Source organism: Vipera ursinii (assembly GCF_947247035.1).
Source record: "Vipera ursinii genome assembly, chromosome: 8".
Taxonomy (NCBI): domain Eukaryota; kingdom Metazoa; phylum Chordata; class Lepidosauria; order Squamata; family Viperidae; genus Vipera; species Vipera ursinii.
The window spans coordinates 10,226,161-10,242,240 of NC_139519.1; the positions used below are offsets into that span (position 1 = coordinate 10,226,161).

Genomic DNA, 16,080 nt, shown 5'->3' on the forward strand with positions numbered 1-16,080 from the left:
ATTCTTCAAGCTCTATAGTATGTCCAATGTTTTTTGCCCATATTATCATTGTTTCTCTAACTTGTTCCTCCTCCATCTTTAAGTTAAGCAGTAATCTATAAAGTTTTTAAATCAGCTTTTCATCTGTTTTTAGCAATGTAAGATCAAGTTCTGTCTGTTCCTTGTAGAGCCCCATTGTTTTCATGACTTTTTCATATCTTTATTGGATTTGTAGGTATGGCCACCATGATAGGTAAATACCTTGTTGTTGTAAGTCTTGTCTAGATTTCAATCTTCTTTCATTGTCCAGTAAGTCTTTATGTGTTACAAGTTTATCATAGTTAATTAAGTTTGGGTAAGCAAAGGCTTCCATTGTTAAAAGCCATTCAGGTATCTTAATATAATTTTTTCCTTTTATTTTTTCCCATTCTAAGAGAAGTGCATTTCTTATAGCATGGTTCTGGAAATATCTATTTGCTTTATTCTTCCCATACCACAGAAAGGCATGCCAGCCAATCTGCAGTTCATGCCTCTCTAGGTATAGTAATCTTTTGTGTCTAAGTGTTATCCATCCTTTAATCCTTTAATTAAAATAGTTGCTTGGTAATAGAACTTCCAGTCTGGGAGTCCAAATCCTCCATTTTCTCTAATGTTCTGTAGCAATTTCACTTTAATTCGTGTTTTTTTCCCTTGCCAAATAAAGTTCAATATTATGGTATTCAGTTCATCAAAGAAGGCTTTTTCTAATTTTACAGGAATAGTTTGAAATAAAAAAGGTATTTTCGGTAAGATATTCATTTTAATTGTAGCTATTCTCCCCATTATTGACAGTTGGAGATTTTTTCCACTGGAAAAGTGGTTCCTCTTAAGGCAATTGAAATGTGATTCATCTCAAAGTTCCTCTTCAAATGGTCTTTATAGGATAACAGGGATCATGGAGATCTTCCAGTCTATCCTTCTGCTCAAACAGGAGATCCTATTCCAGGCAAAGGGTTGTCCAATTTCTTATGAAAAACTTCCCATGTTGGAACACCTACAACTTCTGAAAGCAAGCCACTCCACTGATTAATTGTCCTCACTCTGAATGCATGTTAGTGCAGCTGACATTTGCAGCAACATATAAATCCTGTTTCAGAAAAGGGAGGGGCTTTTGAAGGAAATATATGAAGATATAACAAAAATTCTTGAGTTCTCTACAAAGTAAGAATCTATTATGGCACAGAGGATCAGGGATACCGGAAAATGAATTGACATGGATTCAGTCAATGCTAGCAATATTGAAAGGATGCTAGATTGCTCCAAAAGTGCCTCTTACTCACAAAATACTTTAAAAACCAACTCTTGACATTTAAGACCCCATGCACCAGAGACCCCAAATTTACTTATATTAACATGTGAGCCAGGGATTGCTCTGCTGTGACTAATTGATCAACTCCTTTGGGCTTTTGCTTTGGGGATGCCTTGAACGAACCCTTTCAGCTGTCATTTTTGGAGTGACATGCGCTAAGCCACCTGGAAAATGGCCCTCCAGTAATATTGTTACAACTCAGAATTTGTGCAAATCTTTTAGCAAACACCTTCTCATATAAGGTCATGAATGAAGCTGAAGGACTCATTCCTTGCTTCTCATAGTCAAAGGGAGAAGAGCTCAGGTTGGCTGGAAAGCAGGAAGAGATTGCCAGCCAAATCCAGCCTCCAAAATGATCCAACTTCTCTTGGTAATTATTTGCTTAGCAGTTTTTCCATATCAAGGTAAGATGTTCTCTTTGGTTCGCTTGTTCAGAATCTTACTGCTAAAAGACTATTACATCCAACAGATTACTGTGTTTTTTGCATTTGTTTTGGGTTTTATTTCTGACAATTAACCAAAATTTGTTCCACTTCAATTTCTACAGATTTAGCAAAAGAATGCTCTCAAGAATCACATTTGTTCTAAAGTTACATAAATAGTTACTTGGTATTTGTTTAAATTTTGTCAAGCCACAAGCAAATCCTAAGAATGAAAAGTCCTAAGGTCTTCATGAGAAAAGCATGTTCTAGTTGGAGAGAAAGTTTTCCAATGATGTGAGTTTTATAAAAAGGATTAGAAGACTGAAGAGGACGGAGAAACTGAGTTTGACAAGAAAATGTCAGAAAACAAAATGTTAAAGAAAAATAAAGTGTTTTTGGTTTCAATTTTCTTTCAGTGGGTCAATTAGACATCTTGTAATTAAGCTTGCATAATATTTAGCCAGATAAAAGCTAGTTCTATTGTTGTTACAGAGAATCTTCAAACTGTACTCAAGATAATATGACACTTTTTTTGTATTTTATCTTTTAACTTTTTATTGTGGTGAGCCACACTGAGTCCTCAGGGAGAAGGGCGGCATATAAATTTAATAAATCTTAAACCTTAAACCTTCTGAAATTCCTCCCAAGTTCTCCTTCCTTCTGTGGGCTGAAATACTTTTTACATGCCAATTGACCAGTCTATGGCTCTTCTCCCTGTCTCCTGAGTCATTCCCACATATCATTACTAACAATGACACTCAATTGATTCAGAAGTTGCCAAAAACAATTAGCGGTCAGAGGCTCACTTCAGTAGCCCTGTTTGTTTATTTGTTTAAACAGCAAGGAAAGATGGGGATGCCTTTACAGGAGTAATTTATGGAGAACAATGTAGGAAAGTAGAAAGGGAGATGGAAGGGAAATTGCTGCTTTTCCTGTGCTCTAAGAAAGAAGAGGAATAGTAAGCTTGCTTGCTAGCAGGTGGAGTTGAACCCTTGCTATGATTCTGGGAGCATCAGGTTCAAATGGGTAGGTACATAAATAGGTATGAAGAAGATGTATAATTCTGTCTGGGGCTGCCATCAGTCTGAGAAGACACGTTTCCAGGGCCAAATGTTTGTTTCTCTCTGTCTGTGTCTGTGTCTCTGTCGTAATTCTTTAGGCGTTTGGCTAGGAGTTTCTTTCCTATACCCTGTGGTTATTGATATTTGATTTTATTTTTTTCTACTTGAAACTATAAGCACAACTTTATCCCCTTCCTTCCTTTAATCTACTAACAAATCTTGGCCTCAGTTGCAATTGTGCATCCAAGTGTACCTGCAGGTGTCAGACTGCCACATTTGCAAAATAAGTCAAGGAGCAAATACCAGGTGACCATGCAATGTCCATCTGGGACCAACTCTATTTTTTCCAGCTATTAGTCTAATTCTGAAACCACTGAATTATTTACATGTTGTTAGATGCCCCTTTGATAATTAGGATGCTGTGGGCTGTCCATAGATTCTTTTAAAAATGAAAGAAAGGAAAGTCTGCAAAACTATTAGGATGGCAGTGAAATAGCAGTTCAACTGAAGGGAATTCCTAATAAGTTGCATTTGCATAAGTTTGCCTAGCTTTTTGACTAATGGATATGCTAACCATAATACAGTAGGTTTACTGAATTATGTGAATCAGATTATTGTGATTTACAGTTTCTCATCTTAGCCTTATCGCTCACTGCACAAACCTGCACTTTGGTTGAGATTGATTTATATATTTTCCTGATTATTCAAGCTCCAACATGTTTCCTTTGCACCTGCCCAAAGCAATGTCTCCAGTTAGACTTTCAGCTCCCAAACATCATTCAGCAAATTGTATTTCCAGAGAAAATCTGGACATCTGTGCTGTGTCCCACTAGAAAAAGGTTCCATTCTTCACTGATAACTGAATAACAAATTGTGTTGTGGATGTGAAAATGGTAGAATAACATCCCAAAGTAAACAAAACCTTCTTTTCTGTTTCCTTACGAAGGGAGCTCTATAATCCTGGAATCTGGGAACGTTAATGATTATGAAGTAGTGTATCCACAAAAAGTCACTGCAATGCCCAAAGGAGCAGTTAAGCAGCCTGAGCAAAAGGTAAGAAAAAGGTCTTTGTTTCATCGACCAATTATTTCTTGTCAGTCCACAGAAATGTTGATATTCCTTTGCTGCCATCTAATGATTATCTGGATTTTGCATTGCAATTTACGTTTCTGATTGAATTATTTATTTATTTAAAGTGAATTGAACAAATTTATATGGCCTTCTAATTCACACAAAATTGAAGAGACTCATGGCAAACAGAATTTCCTAATATTGATAGGTTATTATAACTAATAAAGTTTTGGGAGATAACCAGCCGTACAGTGAGGAAGGATGAAGTAGAGGATTAGCCTTGAGTCATTTCATAGCTGCAACAGATCCAGGACTGACATCCTTCCCCCAAATCCAGGAAATTCCATTAAAGTTTCTCTATCTGTTCTGAAGAGAAGGGAAGCAGTCTAGGGAGATTTAATTTAATTTAATTTAATTATGGGACTTATATGCCGCCCTATCTCCCGAAGGACTCAGGGCGGCTAACAACAATAAAAAAAGCAATAAAAACAATGAATACAAATATTAAAAGAAATTAAATTTTACAAAGCCCCACTAAAACCAGTAAAAATTAAAAACATGAGTAAAACCCCCAACGTCAGTCCAGGTCGGCCAGTTGGAAAAGGTATGTCTTTAGCTCGCGATGAAAGGACCGGAGATCTGGGGCCATCCAAAGTTCTTGGGGGAGCTGTTTCCAAAGGGCAGGTGCCCCAACAGAGAAGGCCCTCCCCTTGGGGGTCGCCAGCTCTCTGTGTGAGCGCACAGGGCGATGGGAAGTCGTTCCTGGCAGCAGACGGTCCTGCAAATATCCCGGACCTAAGCCATGTATTATAGGCAGAATCCAGTAAAGTACTTAATTTAAACTATGCATGTCTACATGCATCAGTTTGAAATATAAAAACATGTGTTTCTAGGTGAAGATGGTATAGTGGTTACAGCTCAAGATTATTTCTAAGAACCAGATTCAAGTCCATCACTGGATGACTTTTGAGTCAGTCTCTCTGTCCCAGCTCAACCTCATTCACCAAGATGTTCAAACAGAGAATGAGATCTTGAACTTATGCAGGAAAGTTAATTTAATTTCAAACCACCAGATGAAATATTCTAAATCTAATAAATAATTTGGCTATGGGAAAATATTCATTAGATTGAAATTGATACAGGTGTAGAGTTGTTAAGAGGGCACGTATTTTACCTGTCTAATTTTTTTTAAGATGTAAAGCCTGAACTCTTTGCTTTTCAGTATGAAGACACCATGCAATATGAATTTAAAGTGAATGGAGAGCCAGTGGTCCTTCACCTGGAAAAAAATAAGTATGTTAACTCAGACTTTTTCTTAACGTTGCTTGTACAAGGCGGAAAATGTATATTCCTGGACACAATCTAAGAGAAATAATAATTTCATTCCATTTTTTGTAAATTAAAATAAATGTTACTTTGTAGGAAAAGTAGATATAGATAGTGAGTATGTTAATTTTTATTCCTTCTCTCCTATGGTACAGTGCTGGACCATAACAATTTTAGTCAAAGTTGAACCATTCAAGGCTCATAACCTTCTATCACTTGAATTAACAAGGTTAATAATGAAATATTGCAAAGATTTTAAAATGTTTGCTTATGCTCCTTCACACACACTCCGTCAATCTGAATAATGTTTCCTACGAGACCTGCATAGCTGTTAAACGTACGTCAGAATTTATATGTTAAAGCATGAAAAGCAGAAAATGTCATCTCCTATCAAGGCCCGAAAGGGGATATGACCTAAATAATCCCAGATTTCACTAGCCTTTTTTTAAAGAATGCCATGTGAATCTTCTCATAGCATTCCATTTGAACTATAAATCAAGATAGGAATAATGATATTATGCAAATATGAGCCACAAAAATGGAAGGAAACTATTTTCCAGCACAAAAGACAAACATGGTTGGAAGGGACCTTGGAGGCCTTCTAGTCCACCCCGCTGTTCAAGCAGAAGACTATATCATTCCATGGCTGTCCAATCGTTCCTTCAAAACCTCCAGTAATGAAACACCCACAACTTCCGAAGGCAAGCCATTCCACCGATTAATTGTTCTCATTCTCAGGAAATTTCTCTTAGTTCTAGGTTGGATTTCTCACAAGTAAATAAACCACAAGCACCACTAAAAGAAAGACTGTCATTTTCATTACCCCAAATCCTGTAAATGCCATATCACAGTATAAATTAGTATAGCAGCCCCTACACTGTTTTAATGTCTCTGCAGACTGGTGCAGTTTAATACTGAGATACATAGTTGGTGCATTGGGAATGACTGCCTGGCTTTGATTATAGAATGTATTTTGGTTTTGACCATTCTATATGTGCCTCTAAATGTATATTGCCTTTATTATTAAGTCTAAGCTATAAAAAATTAGCCCTATACATGAGTATCTGTGTGTCACTTTATCCTATTCCACTGGAGATATTCCATGCTAAATTCTAATGTGTGCTTTAAAACTTCTAGAGTCCCCTTTGGTTTTGTTTAAATATGAAGGCTATACAGAAATTAAAGGGTAGCATCTGGATGGTCTTGTTTTGCATGGAAGCAAAGCAGGGCTAGAGAGGGAAGACCAGCAAGGAATATATAGATTGGAAAAATAGAAGGCAATGACAAGTTTATTGATGTGAGTTCAGGAGTGGAATGTGACTCCATAAACTGCTTTAAACCTTCAAGAGAGAATCTTCTGTATGAAAGTTCAAGGCATCCATTTCCTTGAGGTTGATTCATTTTACTCTTTAGTAAATAGAACTATAGTGCTCTCCTTTATAGACGAAGCAGTTTCATCAGATTCTTGCCCAGACCAGAAGAATAAAAGGAAATCTTAATAAAATAAATGTCTTCTGGTCAATCATTCTCCTCTGAACCTTATTGAAGAGAATTGCAGAGCTTCTGTGGTGTTCTTTGGTGTTCTTCAGGTGAATCTGGTATACACTGCCCTCCTCTTTAATACCCATTCTCGTGGGATTGAAATACGTGCTCCATTCCTTTGATACCAAACAAGATACTTAAAATGCCACTATACAGTAGTTGTAAACTTATTATAAAATTATCTCAGTTCTACTTAATTCCTGACATAGATATTCTCTTCTTTCCATTCTTTCCAGATATCTTTTTTCAGAAGATTACAGCGAGACTCATTATTCCCCAGATGGCAGAGAAATTACAACAAACCCTCCAGTTGAGGTAGGGTCTCACTTTTAAGAGTCTTCTTTTTAGGAAGTAAATTGAAACAAATGTTTATGCACAATATTACAAATATACAAGAAGGAGACCAGGCTACTCAAACAAGACCTATATATGTATGAAGTATCTTATATTGATATGTTCTTATAAGGATGTATGGATTGTTAAACCCAGTTTATTTTACTCATTCAATTGCCATGGCAATATTCAATCATCCAGTTCTTTCCAACATTTTGGGGAGTGAGTTTCACAAATAGATTTATTATGAGAACATCATGTTTAGAAGATCTACATTTTCATTTTTAAACTGGATTACAGTGATACATGCAAAATCCTTTGTTTGTAATACCAAAACTCCTATACAGAAATCCATTTAATATTAATCTAAATGTACATCCTCTGTCTCCAAAAAATATCTACTTCTGGATAATGCTAGGAATTATATCTGTCTCTTTATTTTGAAACTGTCCTTGTGTGAGCTCAAGGAAATAATGATTATCTGGTATCATTAGTAATTGTGGAATTTTTCATACATTACGGTAAGATTTCAGAATGTATGACAAACATCAAGTCTGAAAGTTTATTCAGCAAATCCTGTGGTTCAGGACTAGAGCAGATCTCCAAGAAAACTTTTTATATTTGTATGTTGGTTGTCTGCCCAAAATTTATCAGCTTTGTGCCATCAGTGGGACTCCCCCTACAATGTGACTTGATTTATGGAGATTTGCATTTGTACTATGGTCATTTTGCAACAATCAATATTAAGCAGGTCTTCTGTCCCCCTGAATTTTTTTCTGAAAAACTTCTGTCTTAATATTTTATTGATGTTCTGGAATACATTGGAACTGTACTTCTGCTCATCAAATCACACTATAAACAAGCTTTAACCAGTGTAGTCCTCTTGCCTCCCTATAGGATCACTGCTACTATCATGGACGCATCCAGAATGATGCTGACTCAACTGCAAGCATCAGTGCTTGCAATGGTTTGAAGTAAGATAGTCTCTAATATTTATTTATTGTATTAAGAATAATATACTGCTCTTGGAGTTGTCACAGTTAAAATGAAGGACATCCTCAGTTTTTCATGGAAATTAGTTGGGTGTCATCCAAGATTTCTGCAGCATTAAGAAAGACTTTGGTTGAATACCAAGAAGAGCTGCTGCCAGCCAATAGAGACACTGGGGAGCTAAATCAGATCTGTCTAAAAGAGCTTCCAAGCCCCGGTCTCCTTTCCATATAGGAGGTGATGTTACAGGTAGAGAAGATTAGTAGGTTTCAGATTGCATACCTTGCTAGAAAGTGTACAGGAAGAGACAAGAAGGCTTTTCAGTTCTACCCAGAAACACTTAATTGGGCCACTCTGCACACCTTTTCCAGCCAACTAGACATCTTAGCCACATAAAGATCCCAAAATTCACAAGGTCCCTATCAATAGTCAGAATCAACATCCTCTCAACATCTGTTACTGAAGGAAGACACTGAAAGATCCCCTTTGAACAGAGACTGTGTCCATGCAATGGAGGAATAAATGAAAAGATGGAATATAAAAGAAAAACAACAGAATAATAAAGTAAATCAGTATGACAGAATAGCAGCTTTGGAAGGGACCTTGGAGGTCTTCTAGTCCAACCTCCTGCTCAACTAGGAGACCTATATCAATCTAGACAAATGGCTGTCAATCTCTTCTTAAAAAGCAGTAGTGATGAAATACCCACAACATCTGAATATATACTTTTCCACTGGTTAATTGTTCCAATTGTCAGAAACATTCTCCTTACTTCTAAGTTGGTTTTCTCCTTGATTACTTTCCATCCATTGCTTCTTCTTCTGCCATCAGGTGATTTGGAGAATAGGTTGTCCCACACTTTTTTGTGACAGACCCTTAAATATCGAAAGACTATCATGTCATCTCTGCTCCTACTTGTGGTTAGCCTGAATGTACCCAGTTCCTGCAATCATTCATTATATATTTTAGCCTCCAGCTCCTTGTTAGTCTGTGTTGTTAGTCATGTTATTCTGCATTGAACTCTCTGTGAAGATGTTTGCCAAGAATTCTTTTTAAAAATATATAATTTATTGATTTTTTTTCACTCAATAATAGATGAACAGTGTGTTGTCTGGGGTACATTTGTAAATGAAACATTAACAATTAATTTCTATAATCCATATTCCACATATTAATTTTAGTTGATTTCTTCTTTCCCCAAAATAACCTCTTTTGCAAGCATTGGGTTAATACAATTCTTATTATTTTGAAAAATAAAAATTGAATATATAAGTTTTTTCCAATATTCCTTAGAATAATAATCATATTACTATAGTATTTCTTTTCTATTCAATCATTCTGATTGCCTCATCCTAAATCCTGTTACAATCCTTATTTTAGTCTATTTCTCCCACCAAATTCTAAATATTCTTGCTGGTGAATATTTTCTCAAAAATTAATTACATTTATATTTACAAATTTAACTCTATTTTTTCTATCTAAGCCATCTCACACTTTTACATTTCTTAAGAACTAGGCAAAACAATGAAAAGAGAAAAAAGAAAAAGGAAAATGGAAAATGGAAAAAGAGAAAGGAAAACAAGAGTAAAGAAACATAAGAAATAACATATTATTTAAAATATCTATCCCTAAATTAATATATTTATTTCCTTAATTTCTTTTTCTTTATAACCATAATTAAGAATATATTTAATCTTTAATCTTTAAACTTTCCATTCAATACATCTATCATCTAATCCTTTAACTCTTACTGAAAATTTTTTAAAAAATGTTTTTCTTAGATTCAGTCACACTTAAGTATCTAAAACATTTCCTTTATTTAAATCATTTCAACTTTTCTATATTACTCATAGCAAGAAAAAGAACACAAAAGAGAAAAAAACATTCATCCCTCTTAAAATAATATATTCCATTTTTTTTCTTTTTCTTTAACAAATGTTTCTTTTTTAAATATTCTCTCTGATAGGATATAAAGTATTTCACCCTTATGAGATAAAGTTGTACACAAAAACAGAATCTTTCAAATAGCTTTAGTCTTGCATTTGTATAGATAGAAATTTTATCAACGTGAAGATAGTTGAATGTTAGAAAAAGATTGTTATTTGTAATTTTTTTTGAGGGGGGAAAACAAACTGAAATAAATATAGTGACAGGATCTATGATAAGGCAAGTAAAACGATATATAGGATTATTGAGATTATATATTTAACTGTTGTTAAACAAACAAAATTGCTTCAATTTGATGTATTGCAAGGAATGATATGTTAGGGATAGAGGAAATCAAATGAAATTAACAGATGGAATATAGATTATAGAAATTAATTGTTAAGGATTGTTTTATAAATGTCACCCAGACAACATTCTGTTTTATAATGATTTATGGTATGTTAAAGAAGAAACAATTCTTATAAAATATACAAAAAAAAAGAAATTTTATTTTTTATCATCCAAAGAAATATACAATATTGGATTCCATGCCAAAGTATCTTCAAACAAATACTGTATGGATATTTCATGGTTGCATTGAGTGTGTGAAATCTCTTATATCTTTCTGATCATAGCTGTATCTTTGAGAAGTATGAGAAAGCGATTTGAGTGCTGAGGAAAGAAAATAAAAAAAATCATTGAATTTTAAGAAGGGATTCAAAAACATGAGGAATGTTGACTTGGTTAGTTAAAAATGGGTCTCAGAGCTGAGTTTCATTACCCAACTAGCCAACATCATCAGTGCAGTTTATCTCTGAACTAACAATATTCTCTTCTCTTGCTTCTCCATCTCTGATCACCCTTTTCCACATTGTTTTACAGAGGACATTTCAAGCTTCGAGGCGAGACGTACTTTATTGAACCCTTGAAGATTCCCAACAGTGAAGCCCATGCAGTCTACAAATATGAAAACATAGAAAAAGAGGAAGAGGGCCCCAAAATGTGTGGGGTAACCCAGACTAATTGGAAATCAGATGAGCCCATCAAAAAGGCCTCTCAGTTAGTTGCTACTTCTGAAGTAAGTCTCATTGTAAACATAGTTTGAGATCACATATTCATTTCCTTGTTTCTAAAATATAAAGTAAGAGAGAAATTCTTTTGGGGAGGGGGTGATTAGATAGAATTCAAAAGGGAAGAGCCCCCATTTCTATATTTTTATTGTAGCCATGGCATAAAAAAAAACAATGGAAACTTGAGGAACAGAAAATACATGTTCCAGTCTTATAGCATTTTCTTTGATCATACAAACTTAGTTTGCAGATTTGAATCAAAATGGATTTAAATGAGTTTCTAAATCATCTCCACTTTCTAAGTCAATTTTGAAAAGCAATTAAATTATCAATGTGGATGCCTCTTTTTTGCATGCAGAGAGGAATTGGGATGGGGGAGAAACTGGTTTGAAATATTTCATGGTTTTGAGATGTCTGATAAGGCCATTACATAATCTTGACTCCATTTTCCAATTTTATTTGAATCATCAAGTTGGATTGACAATGACTGAATAAAAAGTGACAAATTGAATCTGGTCACAATTGACCCTCATTTTCCCAATATTTTCCTCCTTTACTGATGGGACAAAAGTTAGAAAACAAACGATGCATCCAGAGTGACAGTTCCTTCCTTCCTTTTGGTGGCAAAAGATGAAACTGCCTGATACATATCTAGAAGTTCAAAATCTCATATATTTTTTTATTAAAATGTGTTTCTGGAAATTCAAGAATCTTTAGCCACAGCAAGTTCTGGTTTTATACATTATGTTTAATTGGTCGTTAGTTGGTCCTCTGTGTTGAACGTTCTTGTCTCAAAGTCAGGTCATGATCACTTTATTCAAACTGGATCATGTGCAGCGGAGTTAAGAAAGTGGCTGTCAGAGAGAAAGGAGAGAAATTGCATTCTAGATTTAGCAATTTGGCCTTGTAGCTCTGTATGCTGAAAAAACACGAGAACGCTTTCCTAGGGAAAGAAGCAAGTAATGCACATTCACACAATCAGCTCTTAGCAAGAGTGCATTTCCTGAGCAACCTGGGTACTCTAGTGGTGGAATCTCCCAGTGGAATCCAGGACAGAGGGTCTCCTTCCCAGGGAAATAAGAGGCAGATCAGCAATGAGTCCTTGGATTGCAGAAAGAAGCCCGGAAGGGATCCTCCCTAAAGCCCTCTCAGAGTGTATCTCATGGTTACACAGAGTGTGCTTTAGTCTGGCAAGATTCCCCTCTATACAAGAACAGCAATAAAGAAACTACTCTGAGCATTTAACCATGTTTTCTTGTTCCTTGTGCCTGAGAAGTCTGAAGCAATATTTCAGTAATCACTTTAAAATTACATCACTGAAAAGGCACAATTCTTTGGCCATTAAGAGTGAGTTCAGTGGGTCAAAATGTCTGATTGCCTCCCCTTACCTTTCCTTTGATGCATAGTGTGATATGATTGCAGGCCAGGTATAATTGGTTCCATAGCATGACCACATCACCGTGTTTCTCACGTGATTGGTTGGGATCCTTTTTTTGAGAAAGGGAAGGAAAGGAGAGAAAGTCATTGAAGCATCATTTTGACAGGGTGAAAAACTAGTCAAAGAGAGCAATTTCCTCATGTGGTTGTTCTTATTCCCATTAAATTCTTTTCAGAATTAGGTATTCATATATACCTTTATCTTTAAATGTAGGCATCATAAATTCCAAAAACAGATTAATTGGAAAAAAGTGCCACACCTTATTAATACAAAGAAAGTGAATTTTTTGTGTTTGACAATCCATAGCATAATGTACTTTTTCCTCAGAACTTTGTCAGCACTTTCTCTAACTCAGAATTCTCCAACCTTTCCATCTTTGTAAACAGGTGGGGGGAGGGGATGGTTCCACGCACCCACTCATGCAAATGGAGCCCACCCACCCATGCTTGCTCGCTGTTCATGCAAGTGGAGATGCAGGCGCTCACCTGCCACTTCCACGGCCCAGTTCCAAAGGGCTCAAGGCCCAGGGCTAAAATTTTAACAAGCTGTCTCCCTATGTCTTCTTGAAAGAACCAATATTTCTGAAAGTTCAAGTATTTTGACCAGAGAGTAAAACAAGCACTTTTCCTATTATCTGATGATGACCAACATTCTTGTTGGCTGCTGGGAGCAACATGTCTAAACAAACTTTTCTTTATTGTTCTGTTTAGCAACAAAGATACAATGACCGCTTCAGATACGTTAAGCTTGTCATAGTTGTGGACCACAGCATGGTAAGTATCCTGGATATCTTTCCATTTTCTTTCTGCATTGAGCACAGAATTTTGTTTCTGCCTTTTTTGATGTGGGCATTTTTGAAGAGATTAATAAACATCTTAACTAGCTTTATCTTAAAAGGTGCTTTATCATAAACTTTGATATTTTTTGTTATTGGACCCAACTAATATTTACAAAGTTAAGAGCCATTCATAAATATACTCTAATTTGCACATTTGTTATTCCTGGATACCATCTAAATTTATTTTTATCCCACACTGGTTAAACAGTTCTGTAGGTTTGTTGGAAACATTCCTGCACTCTTTGTTTGTCCAAGCTGACAACACACAAAGGAAAAGATATACTGTATAGTGAGGAATGTTTATTTCACACCTCTCTGAACGTGGAAATATAGCATCCAATTTAGGAAAGCATTTCAGGAGGCTGACCAAAATTTTCTCTAACCAGGAAAAAAGCCCTTGTATGCTGCTGAAAAGTTAAAAACCTTAATATATTAATGGGACAAATGTAGATTAAAAAATCAGCACAAAAGAATTCTTTGGACTGCTTGGATAAAAATTATTATTACATCAACAAATTCAGATTTGATCCTTTCACTGATATGTTCTTTCTCTCCCTCCTTCTTTCCCTTCTTCCTATAATTATCATCTCGTCTTAACTTTTTTATCTTTTCTGTAGGTCACAAAATACAATAGTGATTTAACTGTTATAAGAACAAAAATATATCAACGTGTCAACATTTTAAATGAGGTAAGAGGACATGGGAAATATTATTTCACTTGTTGATTTTAAACTTCTTTCAGCAGCAGCCCAGATTTTCACCCTGTTAACACAACACACTTAACCAGGTAAAGAGAGAGAGAAGATGGGTTTCTACAAGAATGCTATGATTTGTGGCTTTGAGTGTGGCAAAACTAGGTCATTTGGCCAGCTGGTAATCCAGCATGTGAAGCCATCCCAGAAAATGGGTTAATTCAGTAACTAGGTTAATAAGCCTCTTATGGGAATAAAGTCACTGTGTTGGGAGGATGCAAGTCCAAAAGTGTTGCAAGAATTCAATCAGAACTATGTCTGTACCTGGATTCTTCCAGGCTGTGGTTAATGGTTCTGAACTGGGAGATCAGAAAGAGATGGTCAGAGTCAGCCTACTCCAAGCTCAGTTGATTATGAAATGGATCCCAGAGAAGAAATCTGCTTACAAAAGCCAATATCAATTCGTTTTTAAACTTGAAATGTTTCTCAAAGTTTACTTGTGTTTGAGTTTCTGATTGATGCCATGTCCACCTGACAGATGTACTTACCTTTGAATATTCGTGTACCCCTGGTTGGCGTAGAAATTTGGGACCACAGAGATTTGATTAAGGTGACATCATCAGGAGATGATACTTTGGACTCATTTGGAGAATGGAGAGAGAGAGATTTGCTGAGTCGCAAAAGACATGATAATGCTCAGTTACTCACGTACGTCTCATTGTGGGGAAAGGGAGTGGGGGTGGCTGGGAGTGGAGGGTTATGGGGAGGTTAGTGCTTGCACAAAGCACTTTTTTGTAGATGAGAGCTGGTTCTGAGAAGTCCTTGAATGATTGCAGGTGAAAAACTCAGCTTGATTTTATTTCACCTGCATTTAAAATTGAAACTTATATGATTATCCTGCTTTAATTTTGCTCTAATTACACATGCATTTTTAAGTCAATTCAATAATGTTTTGGTTCCCATTCTGCACAAACTAAATGAACACTTGCATTATACAACAGATAAACCAAGAATAAAGTAAAATAATAAAATATCCAATCTATATATAGTGCTTAGCAACATATACATATACATGTGTGTGTGTGTGTTTGTGTTTGTGTGTGTATGTTTCCCTGCCAGTCATATCCAACTCTAGGGGTTTGTGCTCAGCTCTGTTTCACAGCTGGAGAGCGAGCATTGTCCAAAGATGCTTCCGTGATCATGTGGCCAGCATGATCAAATGCCAAAAGCACATGGAATGATATTACCTTCCCCAAAATGGTACATATTTATCTACTTATGTTCGTGTGCTTTTGAACTGCTAGTTTGACAGGAGCTGGAGCAAGTAACGGAAGCTCACTGCATCAGGCAGATCTTAGGTCTCAAGCTATCCACCTTCCAGCCAACAAGCCCACTGTCTTAAGTGTTCATTTCCACAACCCATCAGCCTATATATTGTCGTACAATTTCATGATTGAGTAATTTACATGTTTATTCTCTTATATCTATAAGATATTGCACAAATAACAATTATGTTGTGAGCAATCCTACAGGATGCTTGCATAACAAGTAGGTCTTATGAAATAGGGGCTAGATAGAAGGCAGATCTAAGTGCAAGGGAAAATATTAAAAAATACAAAACAATCCATTTTATTTTTCCCACAGATGTTGATTTGGCTTGCCACCCAATCACTTTTCCCAAAACCATCTAGTCTTTTTTAACCACACAGCTAAATTGATAAACAAAACCTATTAAATAAATATGTTTTTTGATGGGATTGCACAGTTAATGGAATTAATTTATCCCAAATGGACTGAAAACGGGACAGAGGATGTTTGGAGATCTGCCACCTTTGTCCATGTTTGAGGAAGCCAGCAGCCCTGGAAATGGGGCAGAGGAGGTTTGGAGAGCTGCGCATGCACCTTTCCAAACCTCCTCTGCCAGTTTGGAGATCTGCCAGCTTCCTCAAACATGGATGAAGCCGGTAGCCCTGGTTTGGAAAGCTGCTGCGGCCAGTTTGCAGACCTGCCTCCTTCACAGGAAGGCGGCAGCTCTGCAAACGGG

General features: G+C 36.1%; 1 protein-coding gene across 1 annotated transcript in view; it reads left to right on the top strand.

The window, feature by feature from the left end:
* Nucleotides 1–1,576: 1,576 nt before the first annotated feature.
* Nucleotides 1,577–16,080, top strand: part of LOC310643884 (zinc metalloproteinase-disintegrin-like HF3) — a gene marked incomplete at its 5' end in the record, with an annotated part of 34,267 nt that continues 19,763 nt past the window's right edge. Inside the window, 10 exon segments of the mRNA XM_083368546.1 lie at nt 1,577–1,665; nt 1,667–1,731; nt 3,757–3,863; nt 5,104–5,174; nt 6,986–7,064; nt 7,980–8,056; nt 10,881–11,076; nt 13,217–13,279; nt 13,962–14,033; nt 14,575–14,744. Of these exon segments, the coding sequence (XP_083224672.1) occupies nt 1,577–1,665; nt 1,667–1,731; nt 3,757–3,863; nt 5,104–5,174; nt 6,986–7,064; nt 7,980–8,056; nt 10,881–11,076; nt 13,217–13,279; nt 13,962–14,033; nt 14,575–14,744 (989 nt within the window).